Source organism: Cyberlindnera jadinii (genome assembly GCF_001661405.1).
Source record: "Cyberlindnera jadinii NRRL Y-1542 unplaced genomic scaffold CYBJAscaffold_11, whole genome shotgun sequence".
NCBI lineage: Eukaryota > Fungi > Ascomycota > Saccharomycetes > Phaffomycetales > Wickerhamomycetaceae > Williopsis > Williopsis jadinii.
The window spans coordinates 405,989-426,772 of NW_017963662.1; the positions used below are offsets into that span (position 1 = coordinate 405,989).

A 20,784-nucleotide genomic window follows, 5' to 3' on the forward strand; every position below is an offset into this window, starting at 1 on the left:
TTCTGTAGTTCCCTCCAAAAAAAAAAAGCGAGACCACAAAAACGTACAAGCTCCCTTGTGTTTTGATCACAAAAACGAAACCAAGTTCTACAAACCCCATAACAAAACAAAGATGGCTAAATACGCATGGTACACAAGAGTTGCTGATACAGTACATCGTCTAACAGTTCTGACCCTTGTTGGTGGTTGTTTCTACATCGTTGGTGGATTATCGTGGACCATCTATCAGAATGGAAAGAAGTTTGAACAACAACAACAATTGGCTGCTGTAAGTATATCATATTGGAACCCTGATGAATGATAACTAACTTGTTGATAGAAACCTGCGGAGGAAGACCAACAACAACCACAACAGTGATGTTTTTCAAACCAATGGTGCTTTTATTTTGTTCATATGCTCTCAAATTCTTGTCCATACGTTCCTCTTTCTGTATATGAAAAAAAAAAACAGTCTATCAGGATTTCTTTTGTTTCTTGCTTGATCTATTTGTACTTGGTTTCTTTCTTTTGAGCTTCTTTAAGGAGTGTGTCAGCCCCTTTGATCCTAGGATCTCCATTCTCTTTTCCAACTCTTGGACGGTTTCTGATGACGTTGGATTAATCACGATGGTGTCCTCATATGGTAGGTCGCAAACAGGACACTGTCTCGTATCGTTCAGCTCTAGACATTTTTGCGCCATACAGTCACCACAGGGAATGAGATAGACGTAGTTTATGCCTCCATTGCCCAGTTCCTTATCACTCAATGGACACTTGAAGTTGTGTGTCTTTAAGGCAACAACATCCTTCAGAGATTTTATATGCGATAGATTCTGCCTCTGCTTTTCATTGAAGTTGTCTGGCTCAACCAAGTACTCCAATATCGACTCCTTATTGTAGAGCAAGCCTTTATAATCACTCACCACGGGGTCTCGGAGCGGTTTGTTACTCAGCTGACACGTTGTCCATCGTTCATTGTTGTATTCTATCTGTGCGATTCTATCAATCTTGTCGCCTTTCGATTCCTTTACAAGCTCTTTACGCTTGAGTTTAACCGACCCATCTGCCTACAGCTTTGTCAGTATATGCTATTCTCCCTTATAGTATCACTAGGGATGAGTAAACTTACGCCCATCGTGTGCTTTGGTGTTTCTCTTTTGACGGTGGAAAGATGTCAAAATGCACCAGAGAAGAGGCCCTTCGCACCAAAAAAAAGCAAAAACTGAAATCATCACCAAAAGGAAAGAACGTACAAAACTTGTACTCTTTTGTCATCAGAATTTAACAAACCAATAAACTGGGAGAGGATATGTCGGATTCCATTATATGGTGAGTATATTTGCACCGTGTGTTTGTTTCTTTACTAACTGGGATATATTCAAGTCAATTTTACACCAAAATTGGAGCATGCCGTCATGGTGAGAAATGTTCTAGAAAGCACACAAGACCTTCACATTCACATACGATCATCCTGACGAATCTATACAGACCACAAGACTTGGGGAACCAGTTGGATGAAGCCAAGAAGAAAGACCAGGAGTTTGAGAACTTTTATAAGGATATCTTTGTGGAGAGCTCACTGATTGGACAGGTCGAAGACCTTGTTGTTTGTGAGAACGAGAATGACCATTTGAACGGAAACGTCTACGTTAAGTTTGCCAAAGAAGAAGATGCTCTCAGGGCAAGGGATAACTTCAGCTCGCGTTGGTACAATGGTAGACCTGTTTATTGTGAACTGAGTCCAGTATCACACTTTAAGGATGCCATTTGTCGTCAACATGAGACTAAGAGCTGCGAACGTGGTGGTATGTGTAATTTCATGCATTCAAAAGCTGTTCCAAGGGACTTGCAAAGACAGTTAATACTATCGCAGAGGAAGTTTAGATCATAAATGGTATATTGTGGTGATCGTAATAGTAGTAGAAGTAATCTGCCATTTTTCTCACGGGTAAATTGTCCCGGGATGGCGAAAAATCAAAACAGAACCATCAAAACAACAACTGTGAAGCCATAGGAAACCATCAAACATTAGAAACAAACAATGGCTGATAGATACTCCTTCTCCTTAACAACATTCTCACCAAGTGGTAAACTTGTGCAGATCGAATATGCTCTCAATGCGGTGAAACAAGGTGTCACCTCCTTGGGTATCAAGGCGACCAACGGTATAGTGTTGGCCACTGAGAAGAAGGCGAATTCTACTCTACTCAACAAGGACTCGCTGTCCAAGATCTCTCTTATAACTCCAGACATTGGTGCTGTCTATTCAGGAATGGGCCCAGACTTCCGTGTTCTGGTGGATAAGGCAAGAAAAGTCTCTCATACAAATTACAAGAGAATCTACAACGAGTACCCACCAACAAAGATCTTGGTCAGTGAGATTGCTAAAGTTATGCAGGAGTCCACGCAATCAGGTGGTGTTAGACCTTTTGGTGTCTCGTTATTGGTTGCAGGTTATGACGATCATAACAAATTTGGTCTATACCAAGTTGACCCTTCAGGCTCGTACTTCCCTTGGAAGGCTACGGCTATTGGAAAGGGCTCTGTTGCTGCAAAGACCTTCTTGGAGAAGAGATGGAACGAAGAATTGGAGCTGGAAGATGCGATTCATATTGCGCTACTGACTTTGAAGGAGTCTATCGAAGGTGATATGAACGGTGACACTGTGGAAATCGCCGTCATTGGTGAACCAAACGATTCCCTGTTAGGGTTCCAAGGAGTCAAAGACCAAGTTGGACCAAGATTTAGAAAACTTACGCCACAGGAGATTAACGATAGATTAGATAGTTTATGAAGAAGAATAACCACCCACTCTCCTTTTCATTTCTTTCTATTTGAAAGGTGCTTTTAATGGATCTATAACAACACCACGCTTTGTAGTGATCTTTGGCATTGTAAGTCTTTGATGCGTCTCTCTAGAAGTCCATTCTTGTCCAATAGGCATTCTTAAACTTCTCTCGTATTGATCCTTGGTTTCAAATGTGAATGGAACATTTTGTGCCTGGTATTTGGCATTCTTCTTGTTCACCTTTTCGTTGATGATAACATTTTGCTTGAACCTGTCCTTACGGTTATTGGCATCGACTATTCCCTTCTTCTTCTTGAGAACTTTGTTCTTTTTCGTTTTATGGTTACCACCTACCCAATCACCCCAGCCAGGCAGTGTCAAGTCTTCAACCTGATCTCCCTCATCTTCAACAATCTTACGCTTCTCGGCATTGAACTCCGCAATGACATCTTCATCGCCAGCAAATGCCTGTTTCATCATATCGGTCTGTTTGAACATACGAACTTGAGACTCATCCTCTTCCTCTTTTCCAGAATCTTCTCCATGTGGATCAACGAGTTTCATGACACCATCCATCTCCAGGATCTCATCATCTGCATCCATCTCATTTGCTTTACGCTTCTTCTGTTGTTTGCTAATCTTATTCCCACTCTTCTCCAACTTGGAAGAATTGGAGTCAATGACTTTCACCTTTCTACTCTTTTGTACCTGCTTGTCATCCTTTGCCATCCATGGTATTTCATCGTCATCATCACCTTCTTGTTCAGATTCGGGTGACACCTTCTTGGATTTACCCTCATGTGCTTTCACAAGTCTATTCGGGAGACTCTTAGAGCTATCAATAGCTTCCTCCTCAACAACTTGCTTATTCACACGTGAAATTTCAGCCTTGGAAACACCAGCACCTGGTGTATAAACTCTTCTTCCAGGATTTATAGAGATATTTACAGAGTTTACTTCATCCTCTTGAAATTGTTCTAAATCCCCAGTGGCATTCAATTTTTGTAGACGAGCTCTTTCCTCTGCATTCGCAGTTCTTTCACGAGCTTCTGCATTCTTCATGAATGCCATGTTCATAACACCAGTTTTGCCCAACTTGTCACGGAGTTCAGAGTCACTTGATTCGTCAACTTCCTTATCCAAATCGAGGTTGTTCATGTCACCAAACTCTTCATCTTCATCTTCACGATCCAAGATCTTGGCCTTAAGTCTTTCACCACGTCTCAACATCTCCTCCATTTCCTCTCTGGCTTCACCATCTTTACTCAGTCCTGATCTCACAAGAGACTTGGCATAAGCGTTGTTTTTATGTTTCAAGGACATTCTCTCCTCAGCACGTTTAGCATCGTGATCTTCGTCATCACTTGAGCCGTCAATCATCTCTTTATTCTTGAGCATCTCCTTCTTCTTGATTCTACGGAAGCTCTTAGACTTGATCTTTTTCAATCTTTTAGCTTCTCTCTCTTGTCTGAACATAAGTTCCCTCATCTTTCTCAATTCAGCAGTTCTCTTTCTGACCTCTTCAGGTGACATCTTGGCAGTTTGAATCTCTTCAAAGGTAGCCTCTTGGTTTTCGTTGAGTAATGCGGACTCAGTGAGTAATCCGTTGATCTTCTTCTCCATATCTGTCATCGCTGGCGTTGAAGCGAAAGAAGAGGCCTCGTTATGTTGAACCTTCGGATTCAGCGGGAAGGATAGCACTTCTGCGTTTCTGTTCTGTTTCACAGTATCCTTCCACTTATTCACCTCATCCTTAGAGATTTGATAAGCTGCTTTACGCTCATGTCTTTGTTGAATTCTCTTTGGCAAGGGAACGTCTAGGGATTTACCACTTGTTTCAGTTTCCTCCTTATCAATCAAGATTGCATTTTTCGAAGCATCCTTATCAACGATGGAAATCATATCTGTAAGCGTGATGGCATCACCTCCACCTGGCAGTGCAAGTTCGTTCTCTTCGATATTTAGATCTTGGTACTGTTTTTTCCCTCTTTTGTCACCCTTTTGCAGTTGTTTCTTCAACTGTGTCAGCTCAACTTCATCTTCATCGCTTTCACCTTGTTCAAATGGGAACTCTTCTTCATCGTCATCATCCTCTTCACTTTCAGAGTCGTCTTCACTCTCTTGTGAAGATTCGGTTTCCCAATCGTCATTTAAAACGATGTCCTTTCCAGAAGACTTTTTCCGGTCCTTTTCATCCAAGTCCCAAACTGCAGATAATGGAACCAGCTCAGATTCGTCTATACTGTTATAGCCTTCTTCTTCTTCTTCTTCTTCTTGTCCATCAGATTGATGCTTCGTACCTGATTTCTTCTTTGACTTTGCCTTGTCTCTAAGAGTCTGAGAGAATTTGGAGCTTAAAACATCAAAATCGTCATCTGATCCTAGTGCCTCATCAGAATCCAACTCTTCATCTTCGAATTCTTGATCCTCACCTTCATCATCAGATCCTCTCGTTGGGTTAACAATGGCACCATCATCATCATCGCTATCTAAATCACCATGTTTTGCTCTCTCTTGAGCACTAGCAATTTCAAAAGCATTCTGAGCACGTCTCGTAGATTTGGCCTTTGAATGGCCTTTGCGGCTCTTAACCTTTGAACCCTTTGCCATTTGCGAAATTGAAGTTCTACTATTTATAATGAAACATTGATAAAAACATCAAAAATTCCAATGAAGCAGGAAAGAAAAATTTTTGTGATGAGATGAGCTCGAGTCGGAACTCAGACATGTCACGTGACCATTCACTATAAATTCCGATCTACTGTGATGATGATTCAATTATACACGCAATACAGTATCAATTACAGGAATTTCTGGGTGTTATGGTTCACATACAATGAGATATTCACAGTATAGAAGGATTTATTTGGTTTCAATCGGTGGGTTAGCGGTAGATTTAGCAGCTTGCATTTCTCGTTGATGGACTTTCTCTCTAAGCACTTGATCGAGCCTTTGGATGGTTCGTGATTTCTCGGTGATGATCTCTGTAACCTTTGTAGAGTCCTTGTTCAGCTGTGTTACCTTGCCCTCGAAGAACTTGATTGCATCCTCACTGGACTTTTCGATGTAATAGCCGGTACCAACATCAACGAGGAACTTGTTGTTATCCTTCACTTTGCCTGGAACGTACAGCGATCCTGATAATGGCACCAGTAATTCTTTCCCTTCATTGCCCTCTGTAGATACCTGCTTCACGTTGTTGATACACTCCTTGTATTTCCCCAGGGCCATGTTCAAAGCACTTAAAGAAGTGGAAAAGTGTTCCATCTCATCTTCAAATTGCTTTCTGAGTTGGATCAGTTGTTCTGGCTCGAGTTTGGTTATATCAACTGGTATCGTTAGTATCTTTGAGGTAACATAGCCACACATACACTAAGAGCACACTTACTGGTCTTTCCTGACATTGCTTGTGGTGATTAGTAATTGGCGTTTTGCTGAAAGTGTGTTGAAGAAAAGGAAACGCTGGATTTTTCACCAATTTGACCATACACACACCACACATCATCGTGAAAACAACACAGGGTAACGGGACGTTAAGAATCATCATCGATATGGATAATCAGGATTCTACGTCCTTTGCGAGTATTCTAGCTGGTGTTCAGAGACTCAGGGAGAATGGCGAAGTGGCGAGGGAGCCGGAGAATAAACAAGTACAAAGGCAACAGCAATCTCCACAACCAGTGCAGAGACAGCCATCACCACATATTGGGCAGAAGAGGATCAATGCCTTCAACCAGGACAAGTCTCGGTCACAAGGGCCCAAAGTGCCAAAGCCTTCATCACTCAACGTCAACTCGAGGCAGAAGCAGAACCCTTTGATGAGCTCGTTGACAAATGTTAACTATATCTTTGTCGAACAGCGTAACGTTTACGACTTCCTTGTGAATGGAAGAGATGTTATATTCTTATCGTTGAAGTACCACAAGCTACATCCAGAATATATCCAGAACAGAATGAAGCCACTCATGAAGAAGAATGCTATATTGCTATGTGTGGTTGATGTTGAAAACAGCGATTCTCTGTTGAGAGAGATCAACAAGCTATGCCTTTATAGCGATTTTACACTGCTTCTGGCATTCACGTATGAACAGGCTGCTAAATACCTGACGTATCTGGCAACTGCTACGAAAAGTGTCATGAAAACATGATACATTTATATACGCATTGCACTGTCCAATGCCTTTTGGAACGATTTGAGAAGAAGCTCCTTATCTTCCAACCCGATGCTCAATCTTATGAGGTTTCTATCAACTCCCCATTGCTTGACATCATCCAACTCTTTATAGTGGGCCAATAGGACAAATGGTATCACTAGTGTGAAGTTTGTGCCGAGAGATGGTCCCTTGTGCAAGTCAAGAGCGTCGTAGAACGCAGCTGATTGTTCCTCTTTTTCAAATACAATTGATATCAACATACCGTAACTACCGTGTTTAGTCTTGACTGAATCGAAATACGCTTTGGACTTGTCAACACTTGGATGGAACACTTTGCTGATGATTGGGCATGCCTTGAACAGAGAGAGAACAGCTTCAGTGTTTGTATTAGCCAATTGACACCTAGAGACAAAATCACGAGAGTTAATCTCCAGTTGAATGGCATCCTCTTCCCAGAATGTGTCTTCAAAGCTTTGATTGAAATACTTCTTGAAGGTGTTATAAAAACTGGACTCTTTGTTCAAGATCAAGGACCCAGCCATCAAATCTGCTTCGCCAGAGAAGAACTTCGTTAGAGAAGAAACAATTACATCTGCATATGGTCTCACGTCAACTTTATAGAACCCACTTATTGTGTCATCCACTACTACTGGGAATCTATAACGAATAGACAATTCATGAAGTCTTTGTAGGTTTGGAGTTTTCAATAATGGATTTGAAGGACATTCACAGAACAAACCGAGAATCCGTTCGCCGTTTGCCAACCTATCCTCTAGTGAGTCAAGTGATTCCTCGTCACCAAACCCATAGAAATGAACACCTGGACCGACATCTTTGAGGATGCCCAAGGTATCAACGAATGGGAATCCAAAACAAACAGACTTAGCATTAGGCAAAGTGTCCAACATACACCTATGAATGTTGAATATGGTGGACATTCCACTTGGGTATAGATAAATGTCATCTTTATCGGTATGTTGTGACTTTGACCCATTGTCGTTTAAGATATCAGCAATGCGTGATCTCACAAGATCTTTTGCATTGCTTAACTTGAGAGTATTGGAACTCCCCAATGCTCTTTGTTTGATCTCGCAATGGTATAAAACATACTCTGCAAATCTAGAAGAGATTCCTTGACCTGAATACTCCCAATATGTTTTTGCCAGTGCAAATTCCGATTCTGGAAGGAAAACAACATCCATTTCACATTCACCCTTTGGTGAGACTGCAGCCAATTGCAAGACCCTCACGTTTGGAATGATCTCACTCTTTTCAACAACGAAATCACAGCAACGCTTTGCAACGTTATAAGTTGGAAAGACAAATGCCACTTCACCTTCCTTCGCATACAGACCTTCAAGGTAGGCACACAGCTTCTTAATGCTTGGGTGGATCTGGAAACGTGGATAGCCCATGGGCATCTTCTGAAGAACCGATTCGTCACGTTCTAAGAAATCAAGTACCAATTGCCATGTTGGTAATGTTACGCTTATCGCATGCTTTGAAGTTATTGGGATACTTGTGCCGAGTTCTTGTGATGGGAGTGTCATTGGTAAAATCACTGGCTTCGATTGAATTAGCAGCTCGAGTTCGAAACCTGAGTGTTCAATCCAAGGGATGTTTTGTCAGAAAGAACTTGAAACTTTACAATAGTGCTGGCGTACACCTCCATCATAGGCCCCTCGGGGTATGAAATTTCTCATAATATTATATTATAATTTCTCAATTATATAATTATTACTACAAAACGTCAGTGCCTTTCTTCTTACTATCTTTTGTAATTTTAGCACTCTTTGCACCGAACTGGATCGCTCTCTTGGGTTCTTCACTAACAAATTCTAACCCTAGCCTCAGTGCTAACTGTCTCAAGATGAATTTCGATACCTTATAGTTGATCTCTATACCGTTTGTGCTGAATTCAATGACCTGTTCACTTAGAAATGGATATCTAACTTCAACTCCGTTATCTGCGATGACTTTATCATCCCTCTGTAAATTTCTCTCATGGATGTTGTTTATCTGCCTCTGTAGTTCTGGAACTAACGTTTCCAAGTCCTTATTTGCAAATTTATGATAACCACCGTAGAGTTCATCTGCTCCAAGTCCACTCAACAACACCTTCGCACGAGACTGGTGATCACCATGGTTAACTATCGTTCCATTCTCGAGTCGCAATCTCTGACCTTGACCCCTCGATGCAAAATAAAAGGCAATAGCAATTGACAAGTCCATCTCTGTGTTTTTTGGGTACATAAGTTCAATGACTCTGGGTCTTAGGGATGAATAAACTTCAAAGGGCACATCGATGGTTATGAGATTGAAAGAGATATTGGGAAATTTTAACTGCAAACATTTCCAACTGTTGAGTGCCAGTTGTCTATCAGGGGCATCCTTCGCAAACAACCCCGTTCTTGGGTTATCAAATGCCACGTTAAGCAAGTCTATAGTTGTTGAATCCGCTGAAAACTGTGCACAGAGACCGGCAATAACGGTACAGTCCAATCCACCAGAGAACAAGATCGAAAAGAGTGCATCGTGATCATCCACTATGTGTAAAGGTTGAATCGTTCTAATACGTTGTTCCACTGATTTGGTCAATACATGTGATAGAGAATCCAATCGCTGTTCAAGATGAGCCATGTTGTGATCTGTTTTGTCATTGATGACAACAGTCATGATACTAGGGTCAATCTCCAGAGTGTTTGTATGCAATTGGTATTTGTAGATGGCACCGTTCAAACAATCTTTAAACTGATCCCTTTCAGCTAAGGGATTCACACTGGATATGGTTAACCCTTCTTCATCCACTTTGTAGACAAGACTTCTCTTACCGATCGGGTCCCTTCCAAAATATACACAACCACTGTGCTTGTCGTATACGGTGAATGCAAACTCACCATCTAATAGATGTATAGTGTCTTCCACCGTGTTGCTCGATAATAACTGCCTTATGTACCGAGTATCATTTCCCCCGATCTGTTCATTATAAAGCTCACCATTAAACTGGATAACAAACCGATCATCATGGATAGGCTGAGGTGTGAACGGTGATCTCAGAGATAGAACTGATGAGTAAAAACAGATATTATCTGTGACTAGCACATTTGAGCTGTCTGGGCCTCTGTTGAAGATCTTTGGGACTAATTGATCAAATATTGGAGAGAAAGAGCCCGTTTGAAATTCATCTGTAGACTTAAATGAATAAGACTGGTCTGGAACTTTGGTATTGACTTGGAACTGTAGTAAGATACCGCACATTGAGAGGGAAAAAGGCTCACAAGATTATGAGATGCGATGAGACGATGGTTTTCGAGTGGGAAAAAAAATTAATTCCGATAAAAACGAACGGAATTAAAGCAGAAAGGAGACATCGGGGCATCTTCAGTTCTACCCGATAAACGAATCAACAAGAAAGGACCAACAAGAAAGGATCAACAACGACGAAGCATGGAAGAGAGAGACAGCGAGGAAAGTACAAGAACAAGGGCATCCAAGTTTGATTTTCAGTTGTTCCTGCAACAACTTCGAAGCAAGAAAGCGGATCCTGTACTTCGGTACATCAAGTCATTTTTGAAGAACTTTACCCAAAGATCTTTCACCGTAGATGAGCAGGTCAAGATCTTTGACGACTTTGAGGAGTTTATATTTGCTCGGATGGCAGAGTATGAACCTTTCAGCACAATGGATGAGGTGAGCTTTGAGAATGCCAAAGCCGGCGTCGAGAAGCTTGTAATGACCAAGCTGTTCGAATTGACGTATTCACCTGCCATTCCAAAGGCCAAATTAGACGAGAGCCATATGGAGGATCTACGACTCGATAAGATCTTACAGGATAACTATGCCAAGTATCCAGATCTGACAGCGAAGGATCTCGATGTTGACGAAACGCTTGCATCACAAGGACACCAGTTCATCGACATGGCAGCTGGCGAGTTGAACAAGATGAACCAGTTTAAGGCACCAAGGGCCAAGATCATCTGTCTCTTAAATGCATGTAAGCTTCTCTTCCAACTGATAAAGAGCAGCGAGCAACACCAAAACGCCGATGAGTTCCTGCCACTGCTGGTGTATACGACTTGGAAAGCCAAGGTCAAGCATCTCTACTCAGATTTACACTACCTTGAACGGTTCTCCTTCATAAAGACAAGCGAGACGCAGTACTACTTGGTGTCGTTAAGTGCAGCAGCCGAGTACATAAGGAACTTGGACAACCTCCACAGTAAATAGACATCCCATCTTACTCTCTAAAAGATTATATTATATAATATTATATTATATAATGGAAACCCGAATTATGCGATGTTATATCCGCGCGTTAAGAAAAACATGCCTCAGAACCCCAGAGAGGATCGGGGTTCGGTTTCTCGGGCTCTCTACAGGCTGTTGTAGCAGAATTAGTACCTCGCCGTATATATAAAGACCCTTAAGTTGTTTTTTCTCTTCTTACACTGATACTTTACTAATCAAATTGATTATCTTCATAAAGATTAGCAATGTTTACCCCTGTTGAGACAACAATTGGCGCGGTTCTCATCCAGCTGGCCACTACTAACTACTACTGGCAACTTGGTGGGACAATTGGCTTTTCATCAGCAATTTGTTCGGCAATCACCAGGAGATCGATACCAGGCCTGGAGATTGTGACCGGGTTAGTTTCTTCTGCGCTGATTGTAAAGAAATGGCTGCCACAGTTTGTTCCACAGTTCCCAGAGTCTGTGCTTGTGACAAAGGGTATCTTCTCGCAGACTCAGCTGCTATGCCTTGCGGGCCTGCTCGTTGGGCTGGGAACCAAGCTGGGGAGTGGATGTACTTCAGGCCATATGATTGCAGGTCTGTCCAGACTGAGATTTAGATCGCTGGTTGCAACGGCCACCTTTGCATCTGTTGCGATGGCTTCGGTGTACTTTGGTGGCTTGTATGGAATCCTAGGTGATGGTGCTAACTATGCTGTTGCATGGAACAAAGACCTTTTGCATGCCTCATGGGTCCACTTACTGCTTGCTTCGTCGTTTGCACAAGTTTATCTCATTGGTCCATGGTTGTCGAAGAAATTGAACAAGTCCGAAACCGGTAAGAAGATTGCAAAGGCATTTAACGGTATCTATTCAGGGTTCTTGTTTGGATTGGGATTACACATTTCAGGTATGGTGAACGTGACAAAGACCATTGGATTCCTCGCATTACCAACAGGTAAGCATTTTGACCCTTCGTTGATGCTGATTATGGTGTTTGCAGTGCTGCCGAACATCTTTGTGTGGAAGAAGATTGACAAGCCTTTGTTGGAGGATGAGTTCCACTGCGCAAACTCGACAGAGATCCCTACGAAATTTGTCATTGGTAACGCCATCTTCGGTTTGGGATGGGGTCTACTAGGAGTCTGTCCAGGTCCAGGTCTTTTGGATGCAGTCTACTTCCCTCAATTCCTCGGATGGCTGGCCTCTTTTGTCACAGGGCAATACATCGGGGGACAGTTGTAACGTTAGGTATACAGGCACATATACATAAGAGCTAAGTGAAGTGTTACAGTATCTTACCTCGGAAAGAAAAGAAAGCAATGCTATGAGTTAATGTTAATAAATAAATTGGAAATCAAGTCTCCTGTTACCAACGTCTCTTGAAGTATTGCGGTATATCTGTTGCTCCTCTGGTGTCAGTTGATCCCACTTACGTGCCTTTTGGCGGTTTCTCCAGATGTAATACTGTCTTGTAGCCAAGCACATCAAAACTGCTGCAATGCTAACCCCAACAAGCCAGCTGTTTCCTCTATGGTATAACGGTCTATCATCATCTCTGTACACGTTTGACCCTACAACACTCGCGGCCTGTGAAAACATGTTGACAAGGGCTGCACTTACAGCCCTGGCACGCACAGAGTTGGAATTGGCAGAGCACCATGAGATCGAGAGCGGCCAAAAGGGAGCTCGTCCAAGTAAGATTGTGAGAAGAACATATGTTGGCCAAACGTCAACCTGGGTGCCTGGCCAGAACCTCAAGGGTATAAGACAAGCTGCACACCAAGTGGCTGTAAATGCAAGAATCAACGCACGGGTTTGTAGCCTTTCACTGAGCCAACCGGTGATGATCATTGTGACGATACACAGTACATTTGCAGGTATAGTCAACAAGTTTGTATCAAACTTGGAGAATCCCAACTGGCGAAGAGTTAAAGTGAGGTAACTGGATACCGGTGCGGTCATCAAATCACCAAGAAATCTTACAGCGTAGATAGGCAAAAGATCAAAATCGGTTAGGGACAAGACCAACTCTTTCAAACTCACAGGTTGTCTGTTATTCATGTCACCCTTTGTAGGGTCATCTCTCAGCACTCTATTGACAACGATCTTTTCCTCGCGGTCAGTAAACCATCCATTCTTCCTGTACCATGTCTTTGTCTGCGCTGCAGAAGCAGGCATCATGAAATAGCTCAAGATGCCAACAAGCAGAGTAAAGATACCCTCCAGGAGGAAAACCCACTGCCAGCCATGTGGAAGCAAACCAGTATTAATTCTTATGAGGGCAAAGCCTAAAAGTGCACTCATGATGTTTGTCAGAGGGTTTGCAATGTAGAACAGCGAGAGTCTCATTGGCATCTCAGAGGTCTTGTAAAAATAAGACATCCACAGACAAGTATCACAGATAAACCCTCCTTGGAACAACCCAATCAAGGCTCTGGTGACGTAGAACCCAGCTTTATTTGTTATGGCAGCTTGAGATATGGAAACTATACTCCACAGGCACAGTTGAGTTGGAATCCATAAATCAGCACCGATTTTCTTAGAGATCAGCTGAGATGGCAGCTCTGCACTTAGAAAACACACCAAGTTGATGGTATTGGCGTTGTTGTAGTCATTTGTGGTTAGTCCCAAATCGTCAAGCAAATTATCACTTAGAGCCTGAGCTATGTTAGCCCTATCAAAGTCCAATGCGGTGAACATGATGTAAGCCCAAAAGGTAACTCTCCAATCACATTTCCAAATGACTTTGCGTTCTTCTTTAGCACTCCAAACAAATCCAGGGTCGAACAAGTGACGACACTCGTACTTTGCCCTTTCATAAATGCCTGTGTAGTATTCGACATTTTCTGGGTCCTTGAAGATGTGATAATCACTGCTAGATGACAGGGACTCCTCGTCGATGTGGAAGGTATTCTCTTCAACAGGATCTTTTACAAGATCGTCGTTGTTTGAGATGGTAGGCTTCACAGTGTTTACCATATTCTCAGATGGGCTATACCATCTGGTATTTTGATCATGATTTTGATATAGGGAAACTGTTCTTCAATTTATATCGCAGATCGTGGCTCATCAACCTTTGTATTAGTTCAAGGATCGGAGATCCATTTGTGGCCATGTTAAGTAACTAGTCACAGTGTTTGGCTACAAGGATTACAACGATATCTGGACAACCAAGGTTAAACCACAATTATTAGATCGAACTGTAGCGTATTAGAAAGATATGGAGAAACATTCTTGGTGTGGCGTGTGGGTATGTACATCAGCTTATTTTTTCGTTGTCTATGGAGTGAAGCTGACTTTGATGGATAAGCTCATAAATGATCTTTTCGAGGGATGTGATGCAGGTTTCATCTTTGTCTCTTGTTGTGTTTTCATTCTCATTTTGATGTTTTGATCAAAGATTTCATTACTTTTCTAGCCGTTAAGGTACGTTTTAATGGATAATCAACGTGTTCTCAGCACTATGCAGGCTCAATTTACCGTTCCTCAGCCCTATATTTCCCGTTCCTATTTCCTCTTTTGACAGGTACATATACATTCGTTTTTGACATATAGTGGCTAATGTGGCTTAGATTAAAAGCACAATTCCATAAACGTCATTATCACCCCTTTCAATGTTCATATCTTTGATATCAACCATACTCTCCGCTGTGGCATCACAAGCACTTCTCCAGATGTGTTTTTCACAGTTTCGAGAGATTCTCTGTGATTCACAATACTTACATTGGGTATAGCCTGTCGGGCTACTGCTTTCTATAGCTACTGTCTCTCATACATAAACACTTGCACTTAGTTCAATTGGCTTCCAAAAGTCCAAACTTGAGTAGCTATACAGTGATTAACCGGTACTTAGCCATAGATGTAGTGGCGTTATGGCTGACAGATAACAGCATTTTGGCGCAAAAAATTTGTGGCTCTTGGAATCATCACGAAATGCATTGCGTATATTGTGCATGCGCGTATCTTGTGTTTAAAGCATATGGTGTGGCACAGAATTGAACAAGTCGTTGAACGGACTGCGCCATAAGAGGAGTTATGTCCCAAATCGACATGAGTGCCGCTGATTCACCACCGTGTGAATTAGACGCTGATAGTGCTATCGCCATGGTACTCCGAGTTTGGTCTTTACCCATGTTTTTATAAAAGATGGTACCTATTCCCAATAATACTACCGGGCACTATAAATCCAAGGTCAAAAACATAAAGAGAAAACAAGCTATATGGCCAGTAGAATAAGTGTATACACAGCACCAAGTGCCACACATTTCAGAAAGGGCGAAGACCGCGTTGATGAAAAGTCAGGAGTGAAGAAAGTTAGTGAGAAGGAGTATAAGACTGCGGACTATCCACAATGGCTTCCCACTTGGGACCCAAATGAGAAGTACGACTCCTATCCTGAAGACTTGAATAGGGCCTTCATTGATCGTGGTCATTTGGCCGACTCGCAATTGAGAAACTTATTCCCACTGGAGAAAGCAGACGAGGTGAAAGTGAAGAAATTGAGTCCAAAACTGGGGAGTGAAGTTCGAGGTATCCAGTTATCTGAGTTAGATGACGCTGCTAAGAACGATTTGGCGTTATTTGTTGCACAGCGTGGTGTCGTAATATTCAGAGACCAGGATTTGAAAGACAAGGGACTTGAGTTCAACCGACAATTCGGTGCTTACTTCGGACCTTTACATATACATCCATCTTCCGGAGCTCCAGAGGGCTATTCCCAGTTCCACATTGTTTACCGTAGAAAGGATCCCAATGAGTACAAGAACACTTTCAAAGATCGACTCACGGTGAAAGGATGGCACAGCGACGTTACCTATGAGAGATATCCACCTGGAACGACATTCTTTACAATGCTTCAAGGTCCCGAGACTGGAGGCGATACCATATTTAGCGACACTGTTGAAGCGTACAAGAGGTTATCACCAACTTTCCAAAAGGTCATTTCCGGATTGAAGGCGGTTCATTCGTCAGAGTTACAAGCACAAGCTTCAAGACGTGATGGAGGAATCGAGAGAAGACCACCTTCAACAGTCTTGCACCCATTGGTTCGTGTGCACCCTGTTACAAAGGAAAAGGCGCTTTTCGTTCCAGGGTTTATTGAAAGAATTGATGGGTTCAAGCAAGAGGAATCTGACGCCATTCTGAAACTCCTGTTTGACCATGTCAACAATTCACACGATCTGCAAATCAGAGCTAGTTATGAACCTGGAACTGTTGCTATTTGGGATAACAGACGTGTGTTGCACGATGCGACTATGGATTGGGACTCAGGTTCCATCCGTCATTGTTACCGGATAACACCAATGGCCGAAAGACCTGTTGAGAATGTGGACGAACTCGAAGAGTGGAATCGCTGAGAGTCATCTCAAGCTTTGTGTACTGTCAGATGGGCGAAAAGTATCAATTTATCGTTGACCATTTATGTGCAGTAATTTGTAGGTATAATTAGATCACCAAACAACGCACGCGAACACGAAAGCAGCTGACTTTATCAGATTTCATCTCTTTAGAGAAGTTGTAGACGGAATGGGAGAAGGCTAAACGTGTTGAGATATTACATTCGTGACAGTTGGCCATTTAGGTTCGTGATATCGTATTAGGTAATTAAAGAACTAATATCTGTTGGTATATGATTCCGGGCAAGACCCGAAGTAGGAGTATTTCCATATACGGTAATATATGTGTGTGTAAAAAAAAACTTGTAGATTGGGGGGTGAAAATGCTACGCGTTGCCGACGCGTCAAATGGGTTTTCTGTATAATCAACAATAGTTATTAGTATCTTGGTAACCTTAGAGTCGAAACTGTTTGGAAACCCGTCCTGGTAGTACAGAAGCTTGCTTAAACCAACTGTGAGTGTTTTCCAGGACCAGTATTGGTGCGTGATATTAAGAGTGCATTTGAAAGACACGTAACAACTCCCTGATCTCGATTTTGCTTTCACCTTCAAATACAAAAATGAGTGCTACATATCAAACAACCAGGACTGAAGTGGTGAACGGCTTCCATGTTGATTGCGAGATTGGTGTTGTCTTTGACCCTATAAATGGATGTGTTATCAACCCTTATTCAAGCGGAACGAATTCTAAACCCACTCAAAGGGCTTTACAGAGGTGTTTGGATCGCTGTGGGAACAATATTTACCATGACTTCAGAGTGGCAGCGTACAACTCCGTGACAATCAGTGGCACTATTCCTGGTCTTCAAGTGGAGGAGTTTAGTATGTGTTGCAGCTGCAAGTCCTTCTGCTATCGCAATGTTGCAGGAGCCAGGTCACATCTTAGAGGGTGTGCAACACTGCACAAACGTTCAATCCCATGCAAAGGTTACTGTTTCTACTCTGGTCAACAATTGAGATACATAGTGATACAAGTGGGAACATCAGCACGATCTGATGACTTTGCCCCTGGTGCAGTGGAGACTGTCACTTATCCACTATCTCCCATGCCACAATTGAAAAGTGGTGATGCGCAGCAAGAGGTGACTCGTGCTGATCAACTGAAAGCATGTCCACACTTAAATGAGTCCAAGATCATCCGCTTTGTCCACAAATGGAATAGCCTCAAAGAAGAAAATCCTCTGGTCAGCTTGATGGATTTCAGAGAACAGTGGTCGCATCAATCTTCTCTTGTGAAGTTGGCAAATGACATTTACGAACACGCTCTCAAGTATCATAAGGATAGGAGACATTGCTTTGTGACGGACTCAAGAGTATCGGAACACTCAACTGCTACAAAGGATCCACCCTTTTGGCTCAACGAAGTGACGGACTCTACTCAGAAAGCTTACGTGAGCGTCTTCAAACAGTGGATGTGCAATATGTGCGGTCTAATGAATTCGCCGTTTGTTATGGAGAAAGTCAATTCCAATGCGGATCTTTCCAATCATTTGAACGTGCTCTACTCTGCTGCAACTACTGGGCTCTATGATAAGACGGAAGTGACAATTGCTCTTGCTAAGGCAACACGAATAATGATGGCTGACCCAGGAAACGAGGAACTGTATTTGGAAAGCTGTGGACTTCTGCTGGTAGGTCTTGCTCCAAAAGACGAGTCCGAGGGATGTAACCAGTTTGTCGTAACTGATTTACAGAAAACCTCGTTGCAGGCCCGGCGAATGGATGCCGTTGTCAACTTTACCAAGCTATTGATTTCAAGCTCTTTTGACGACGACACCGAGAACGAGACATTCCAACACTTTATTAACACATCAAGACAAAGCCTTCCGAGGTTTGAGACACTCTTACACATAAGGGATCTTTCCAAGCAATGTAAGGAATCAGGACGACTGCCACTAAATGTGATACAAGATTCAGATAACGGTATTCGCTGTGGTACATTGCTTTTCAGAGAAGAGTATCTTCCAACGCTTGTTCAAAATGGGATCAGTTCATTCAAGGAAGATCTCAATCGTCTGTGCAGAAAGTACCCGTCACTGGAGTTTCCGGATGTTGATAAGGTATGGCAATATATCCTTCGGAATGGAAAAGAAGATGTTATGGAATCTGGATCCGGGTTTTCGATGTTTTCCTCACTTGCTGGTGATTTTCAGCTCACCACTTTCCCTAAGACACTGATAGACGATGCTCGGCAAAATGTATGGAAGACAGTGAAGGAGTTCCAATCAATAGCGATAGACAATATCTTCCCTCTGCTCTTGATATCCGTTTTTGGACCGGCGAGAGGCAGTGAATACGCAAGAGCCACATGGAGCAATACGAGGATCCTCAGCCGGTCACTTTTCAAGGATGGGATGTTTATGATGGCGGGTTCAAAGACGAGAACATCTCAGAACAAACCAAATGCACGGGTAAGAATAGTGCCTACTCCGATTCTGAAGTTAATTGCTTATTACATCTACATCATCAGACAGATAGAGAAACGATTGCTTATGGTTGGTGGGGTTCAGATAACGAGTGGGCTTGAACATCATGATGAGGAGCAGGAGGAGAGCCAAGGGGAGGATGACGACTGCATTGATGATATTGATAAGGATGGGGAATCCTCCGTTCCACTGCACTCCCCCACAATCGGGGACATGCTTGACACATACATCTTTCTATATGGAGACGCCATCCTGAGCAGCACCAAGCGGACTGCTATAATCAGAAACTTCATCTCAAGAAACATTCCATTCAAAGGAAAACACCATGTGAGTGGTATGACAGGAAGGATTTTACGCCATGTACTTATCCACTATAACCGTCTAATCATCACCAAGGACAGTCAAACTGACTCTCTGATTCAGTTCATGGATCCCATTGAACTCAGTGGAAACCATTCTGTACAGACTGGCTTATCCACATATGCAAAGACAGCTGAAGTGAACTACGCTATTTTGGCTTTGGCCAACTGTTGGACGCGCTTTCTCTTTGAATCACCACAGGCCCTAGTTGATCAAGTTGCCTTCAAGTACCATATCGATAACTCTATCAACACCAAAGACTCATACCAATTGCGTGCGGTTGGTACCATGTTATATGGAAAAGACTTTGACTACCTGAGCGATAAGCAATGTTCGATAACTGAGACATCGTACTTCACAAATCAATCCATTCTGGTGAATTTGAAGACTGGTTTCGGGAAGACGATTGCATCGCTGCTTCCAGCTGCTGCTGATGCGTTGCACTTTAAACACAGACATAATCCAAATCATCCGGACTACAAGAATGCGTTAAACTGCTCGGTGCACACCAAAAAAATGTATGGGGAAATTAAACTGCTTGGTAGAATTAAACTGCTTGTCAAAGCAGTTTAACTTCTTTTTTTAGTGCATTAATTAATGTAATTGGAATGACTAATTTATATCACTGGATTGGTGTGAATCTGAACTCTACAATGAGACTGATTTCATGTCGGTAGCCCGGAATACAAGAATGCGCGAAATTGCCTCATGACCACCAAAAAAGACGTTTTGGGAAGCATATCTGGCTCATGAAAAATATATGCCTCATGATGCAAATGTTACTTGGTGTCTGGCTATTTCAATTAATGTGATTGGAAAGACTAATTTATATCACTGGGATGGTGTGAATCTGCAGTATACCATGAGACTAATTTCATGTCGTTAGCCCGACTGTACCATTGGCAACGTCGTATGTAAGGTTGTAGGCAGTGTACGCGTGTTGCTGTGGTGAGTGAGGCAGTCATCAGTGCGGAGATAAAGAGCTTTAAGCGGTGTTACGCGGCCGAACAACTCATTGGATATTCCACCTTCGGAATTATCGTTTGTTCACATCTTTGAATGTGGAAAGAGCACGCCACGCGAATCCTCGGGATTCGGGACTGCCTTCTGTAATGGTTGAAATGGAATTCCCTGAACAATTGTATTTCCTCCTACTTCTCGTTTAAAGGAAGAGAGAGCACTTTTATTTTATATTTTGGATTATATTGTTATTAAGATCATTCTTATTGTCATTATCATTTATTTAGCTCTATTCAGCCACACTGGTGAAAGGAACACTATAACATCGAGTATAGTGAAAGATATATTGTGACGGCGGTACAACTGGAATATAATATGAGCTGAACCCCGAAGAGCACACTCGGGTGTCTCTGACGCTGGGTGTTATCAATTTGCGGAGAAACTCTCAACCGGGCGAGGAGGTATTTCCTTAGACGGTATTATAT

General features: G+C 42.4%; 14 protein-coding genes across 14 annotated transcripts; 8 read left to right on the forward strand and 6 right to left on the reverse strand.

The window, feature by feature from the left end:
- Positions 1-49: 49 nt before the first annotated feature.
- COX14 (Cox14p) lies at positions 50-437 on the forward strand. The gene is made up of 2 exons (XM_020213407.1): positions 50-268; positions 320-437. The coding sequence occupies exons 1-2, from the start codon at positions 113-115 to the stop codon at positions 356-358; spliced, it is 195 nt and encodes a 64-aa protein (XP_020069490.1). The 5' UTR covers positions 50-112; the 3' UTR covers positions 359-437.
- CYBJADRAFT_191231 (DUF602-domain-containing protein) lies at positions 50-1,114 on the reverse strand (the record flags this gene model as incomplete). Its single annotated transcript, XM_020217396.1, has 2 exons — positions 50-1,046; positions 1,109-1,114. The coding sequence occupies 2 exons, from the start codon at positions 1,112-1,114 to the stop codon at positions 456-458; spliced, it is 597 nt and encodes a 198-aa protein (XP_020069489.1). The 3' UTR covers positions 50-455.
- Positions 1,115-1,165: 51 nt separating this feature from the next.
- On the forward strand, positions 1,166-1,870 carry CYBJADRAFT_185923 (uncharacterized protein; the record flags this gene model as incomplete). The annotated part of the gene is made up of 2 exons (XM_020217191.1): positions 1,166-1,308; positions 1,363-1,870. The coding sequence occupies exons 1-2, from the start codon at positions 1,289-1,291 to the stop codon at positions 1,868-1,870; spliced, it is 528 nt and encodes a 175-aa protein (XP_020069491.1). The 5' UTR covers positions 1,166-1,288.
- Positions 1,871-1,993: 123 nt separating this feature from the next.
- On the forward strand, positions 1,994-2,853 carry PRE8 (proteasome core particle subunit alpha 2). Its single transcript, XM_020215488.1, has one exon. The coding sequence runs from the start codon at positions 2,021-2,023 to the stop codon at positions 2,771-2,773; it is 753 nt and encodes a 250-aa protein (XP_020069492.1). The 5' UTR covers positions 1,994-2,020; the 3' UTR covers positions 2,774-2,853.
- Positions 2,792-5,402, reverse strand: UTP14 (Utp14p). The gene has a single exon (XM_020216978.1). The coding sequence runs from the start codon at positions 5,375-5,377 to the stop codon at positions 2,810-2,812; it is 2,568 nt and encodes an 855-aa protein (XP_020069493.1). The 5' UTR covers positions 5,378-5,402; the 3' UTR covers positions 2,792-2,809.
- A 159-nt stretch (positions 5,403-5,561) lies between these two features.
- On the reverse strand, positions 5,562-6,185 carry GIM5 (Gim5p). Its single transcript, XM_020213183.1, has 2 exons — positions 6,156-6,185; positions 5,562-6,096 (listed from the first exon to the last, which is right to left on the reverse strand). Exons 1-2 carry the CDS (start codon positions 6,169-6,171, stop codon positions 5,630-5,632), a joined length of 483 nt encoding a protein of 160 aa, XP_020069494.1. The 5' UTR covers positions 6,172-6,185; the 3' UTR covers positions 5,562-5,629.
- Positions 6,186-6,294: 109 nt separating this feature from the next.
- Positions 6,295-6,874, forward strand: RAD10 (DNA repair protein RAD10; the record flags this gene model as incomplete). Its single annotated transcript, XM_020217192.1, has 2 exons — positions 6,295-6,757; positions 6,822-6,874. Exons 1-2 carry the CDS (start codon positions 6,319-6,321, stop codon positions 6,872-6,874), a joined length of 492 nt encoding a protein of 163 aa, XP_020069495.1. The 5' UTR covers positions 6,295-6,318.
- Positions 6,875-6,920: 46 nt separating this feature from the next.
- CYBJADRAFT_129739 (putative cystathionine gamma-synthase) lies at positions 6,921-8,471 on the reverse strand (the record flags this gene model as incomplete). Its single annotated transcript, XM_020212871.1, has 1 exon — positions 6,921-8,471. One exon carries the CDS (start codon positions 8,469-8,471, stop codon positions 6,921-6,923), a length of 1,551 nt encoding a protein of 516 aa, XP_020069496.1.
- A 131-nt stretch (positions 8,472-8,602) lies between these two features.
- CYBJADRAFT_168743 (putative asparagine synthase) lies at positions 8,603-10,191 on the reverse strand. The gene has a single exon (XM_020215489.1). It carries the CDS (start codon positions 10,177-10,179, stop codon positions 8,662-8,664), a length of 1,518 nt encoding a protein of 505 aa, XP_020069497.1. The 5' UTR covers positions 10,180-10,191; the 3' UTR covers positions 8,603-8,661.
- Positions 10,192-10,311: 120 nt separating this feature from the next.
- Positions 10,312-11,259, forward strand: VPS9 (guanine nucleotide exchange factor VPS9). The gene has a single exon (XM_020213408.1). The coding sequence runs from the start codon at positions 10,369-10,371 to the stop codon at positions 11,146-11,148; it is 780 nt and encodes a 259-aa protein (XP_020069498.1). The 5' UTR covers positions 10,312-10,368; the 3' UTR covers positions 11,149-11,259.
- Positions 11,260-11,309: 50 nt separating this feature from the next.
- Positions 11,310-12,463, forward strand: CYBJADRAFT_168745 (YeeE/YedE family protein). Its single transcript, XM_020215490.1, has one exon. The coding sequence runs from the start codon at positions 11,415-11,417 to the stop codon at positions 12,396-12,398; it is 984 nt and encodes a 327-aa protein (XP_020069499.1). The 5' UTR covers positions 11,310-11,414; the 3' UTR covers positions 12,399-12,463.
- CYBJADRAFT_168747 (MFS general substrate transporter) lies at positions 12,132-14,049 on the reverse strand. Its single transcript, XM_020215491.1, has one exon. The coding sequence runs from the start codon at positions 13,854-13,856 to the stop codon at positions 12,492-12,494; it is 1,365 nt and encodes a 454-aa protein (XP_020069500.1). The 5' UTR covers positions 13,857-14,049; the 3' UTR covers positions 12,132-12,491.
- A 1,278-nt stretch (positions 14,050-15,327) lies between these two features.
- Positions 15,328-16,721, forward strand: CYBJADRAFT_168748 (TauD/TfdA dioxygenase family protein). Its single transcript, XM_020215492.1, has one exon. The coding sequence runs from the start codon at positions 15,377-15,379 to the stop codon at positions 16,511-16,513; it is 1,137 nt and encodes a 378-aa protein (XP_020069501.1). The 5' UTR covers positions 15,328-15,376; the 3' UTR covers positions 16,514-16,721.
- Positions 16,722-16,846: 125 nt separating this feature from the next.
- On the forward strand, positions 16,847-20,229 carry CYBJADRAFT_21442 (uncharacterized protein). The gene is made up of 2 exons (XM_020217580.1): positions 16,847-17,007; positions 17,063-20,229. Exon 2 carries the CDS (start codon positions 17,114-17,116, stop codon positions 19,910-19,912), a length of 2,799 nt encoding a protein of 932 aa, XP_020069502.1. The 5' UTR covers positions 16,847-17,007; positions 17,063-17,113; the 3' UTR covers positions 19,913-20,229.
- The last annotated feature ends 555 nt before the right edge of the window (positions 20,230-20,784 follow it).

What these genes read in the sequence shown, in the direction of transcription:
- VPS9 (XM_020213408.1), top strand. Translation starts at nt 10,369, where the DNA reads ATGGAAGAGAGAGACAGCGAGGAAAGTACAAGAACAAGGGCATCCAAG.
- CYBJADRAFT_168747 (XM_020215491.1), bottom strand. Translation starts at nt 13,856, where the DNA reads ATGTTCACCGCATTGGACTTTGATAGGGCTAACATAGCTCAGGCTCTA.
- CYBJADRAFT_21442 (XM_020217580.1), top strand. Translation starts at nt 17,114, where the DNA reads ATGAGTGCTACATATCAAACAACCAGGACTGAAGTGGTGAACGGCTTC.
- UTP14 (XM_020216978.1), bottom strand. Translation starts at nt 5,377, where the DNA reads ATGGCAAAGGGTTCAAAGGTTAAGAGCCGCAAAGGCCATTCAAAGGCC.
- CYBJADRAFT_168743 (XM_020215489.1), bottom strand. Translation starts at nt 10,179, where the DNA reads ATGTGCGGTATCTTACTACAGTTCCAAGTCAATACCAAAGTTCCAGAC.
- CYBJADRAFT_168745 (XM_020215490.1), top strand. Translation starts at nt 11,415, where the DNA reads ATGTTTACCCCTGTTGAGACAACAATTGGCGCGGTTCTCATCCAGCTG.
- COX14 (XM_020213407.1), top strand. Translation starts at nt 113, where the DNA reads ATGGCTAAATACGCATGGTACACAAGAGTTGCTGATACAGTACATCGT. An exon ending in AACAACAACAATTGGCTGCT is followed by an intron (nt 269 to 319) that starts GTAAGTATATCA and finishes ACTTGTTGATAG; the next exon opens with AAACCTGCGGAGGAAGACCA.
- CYBJADRAFT_168748 (XM_020215492.1), top strand. Translation starts at nt 15,377, where the DNA reads ATGGCCAGTAGAATAAGTGTATACACAGCACCAAGTGCCACACATTTC.
- PRE8 (XM_020215488.1), top strand. Translation starts at nt 2,021, where the DNA reads ATGGCTGATAGATACTCCTTCTCCTTAACAACATTCTCACCAAGTGGT.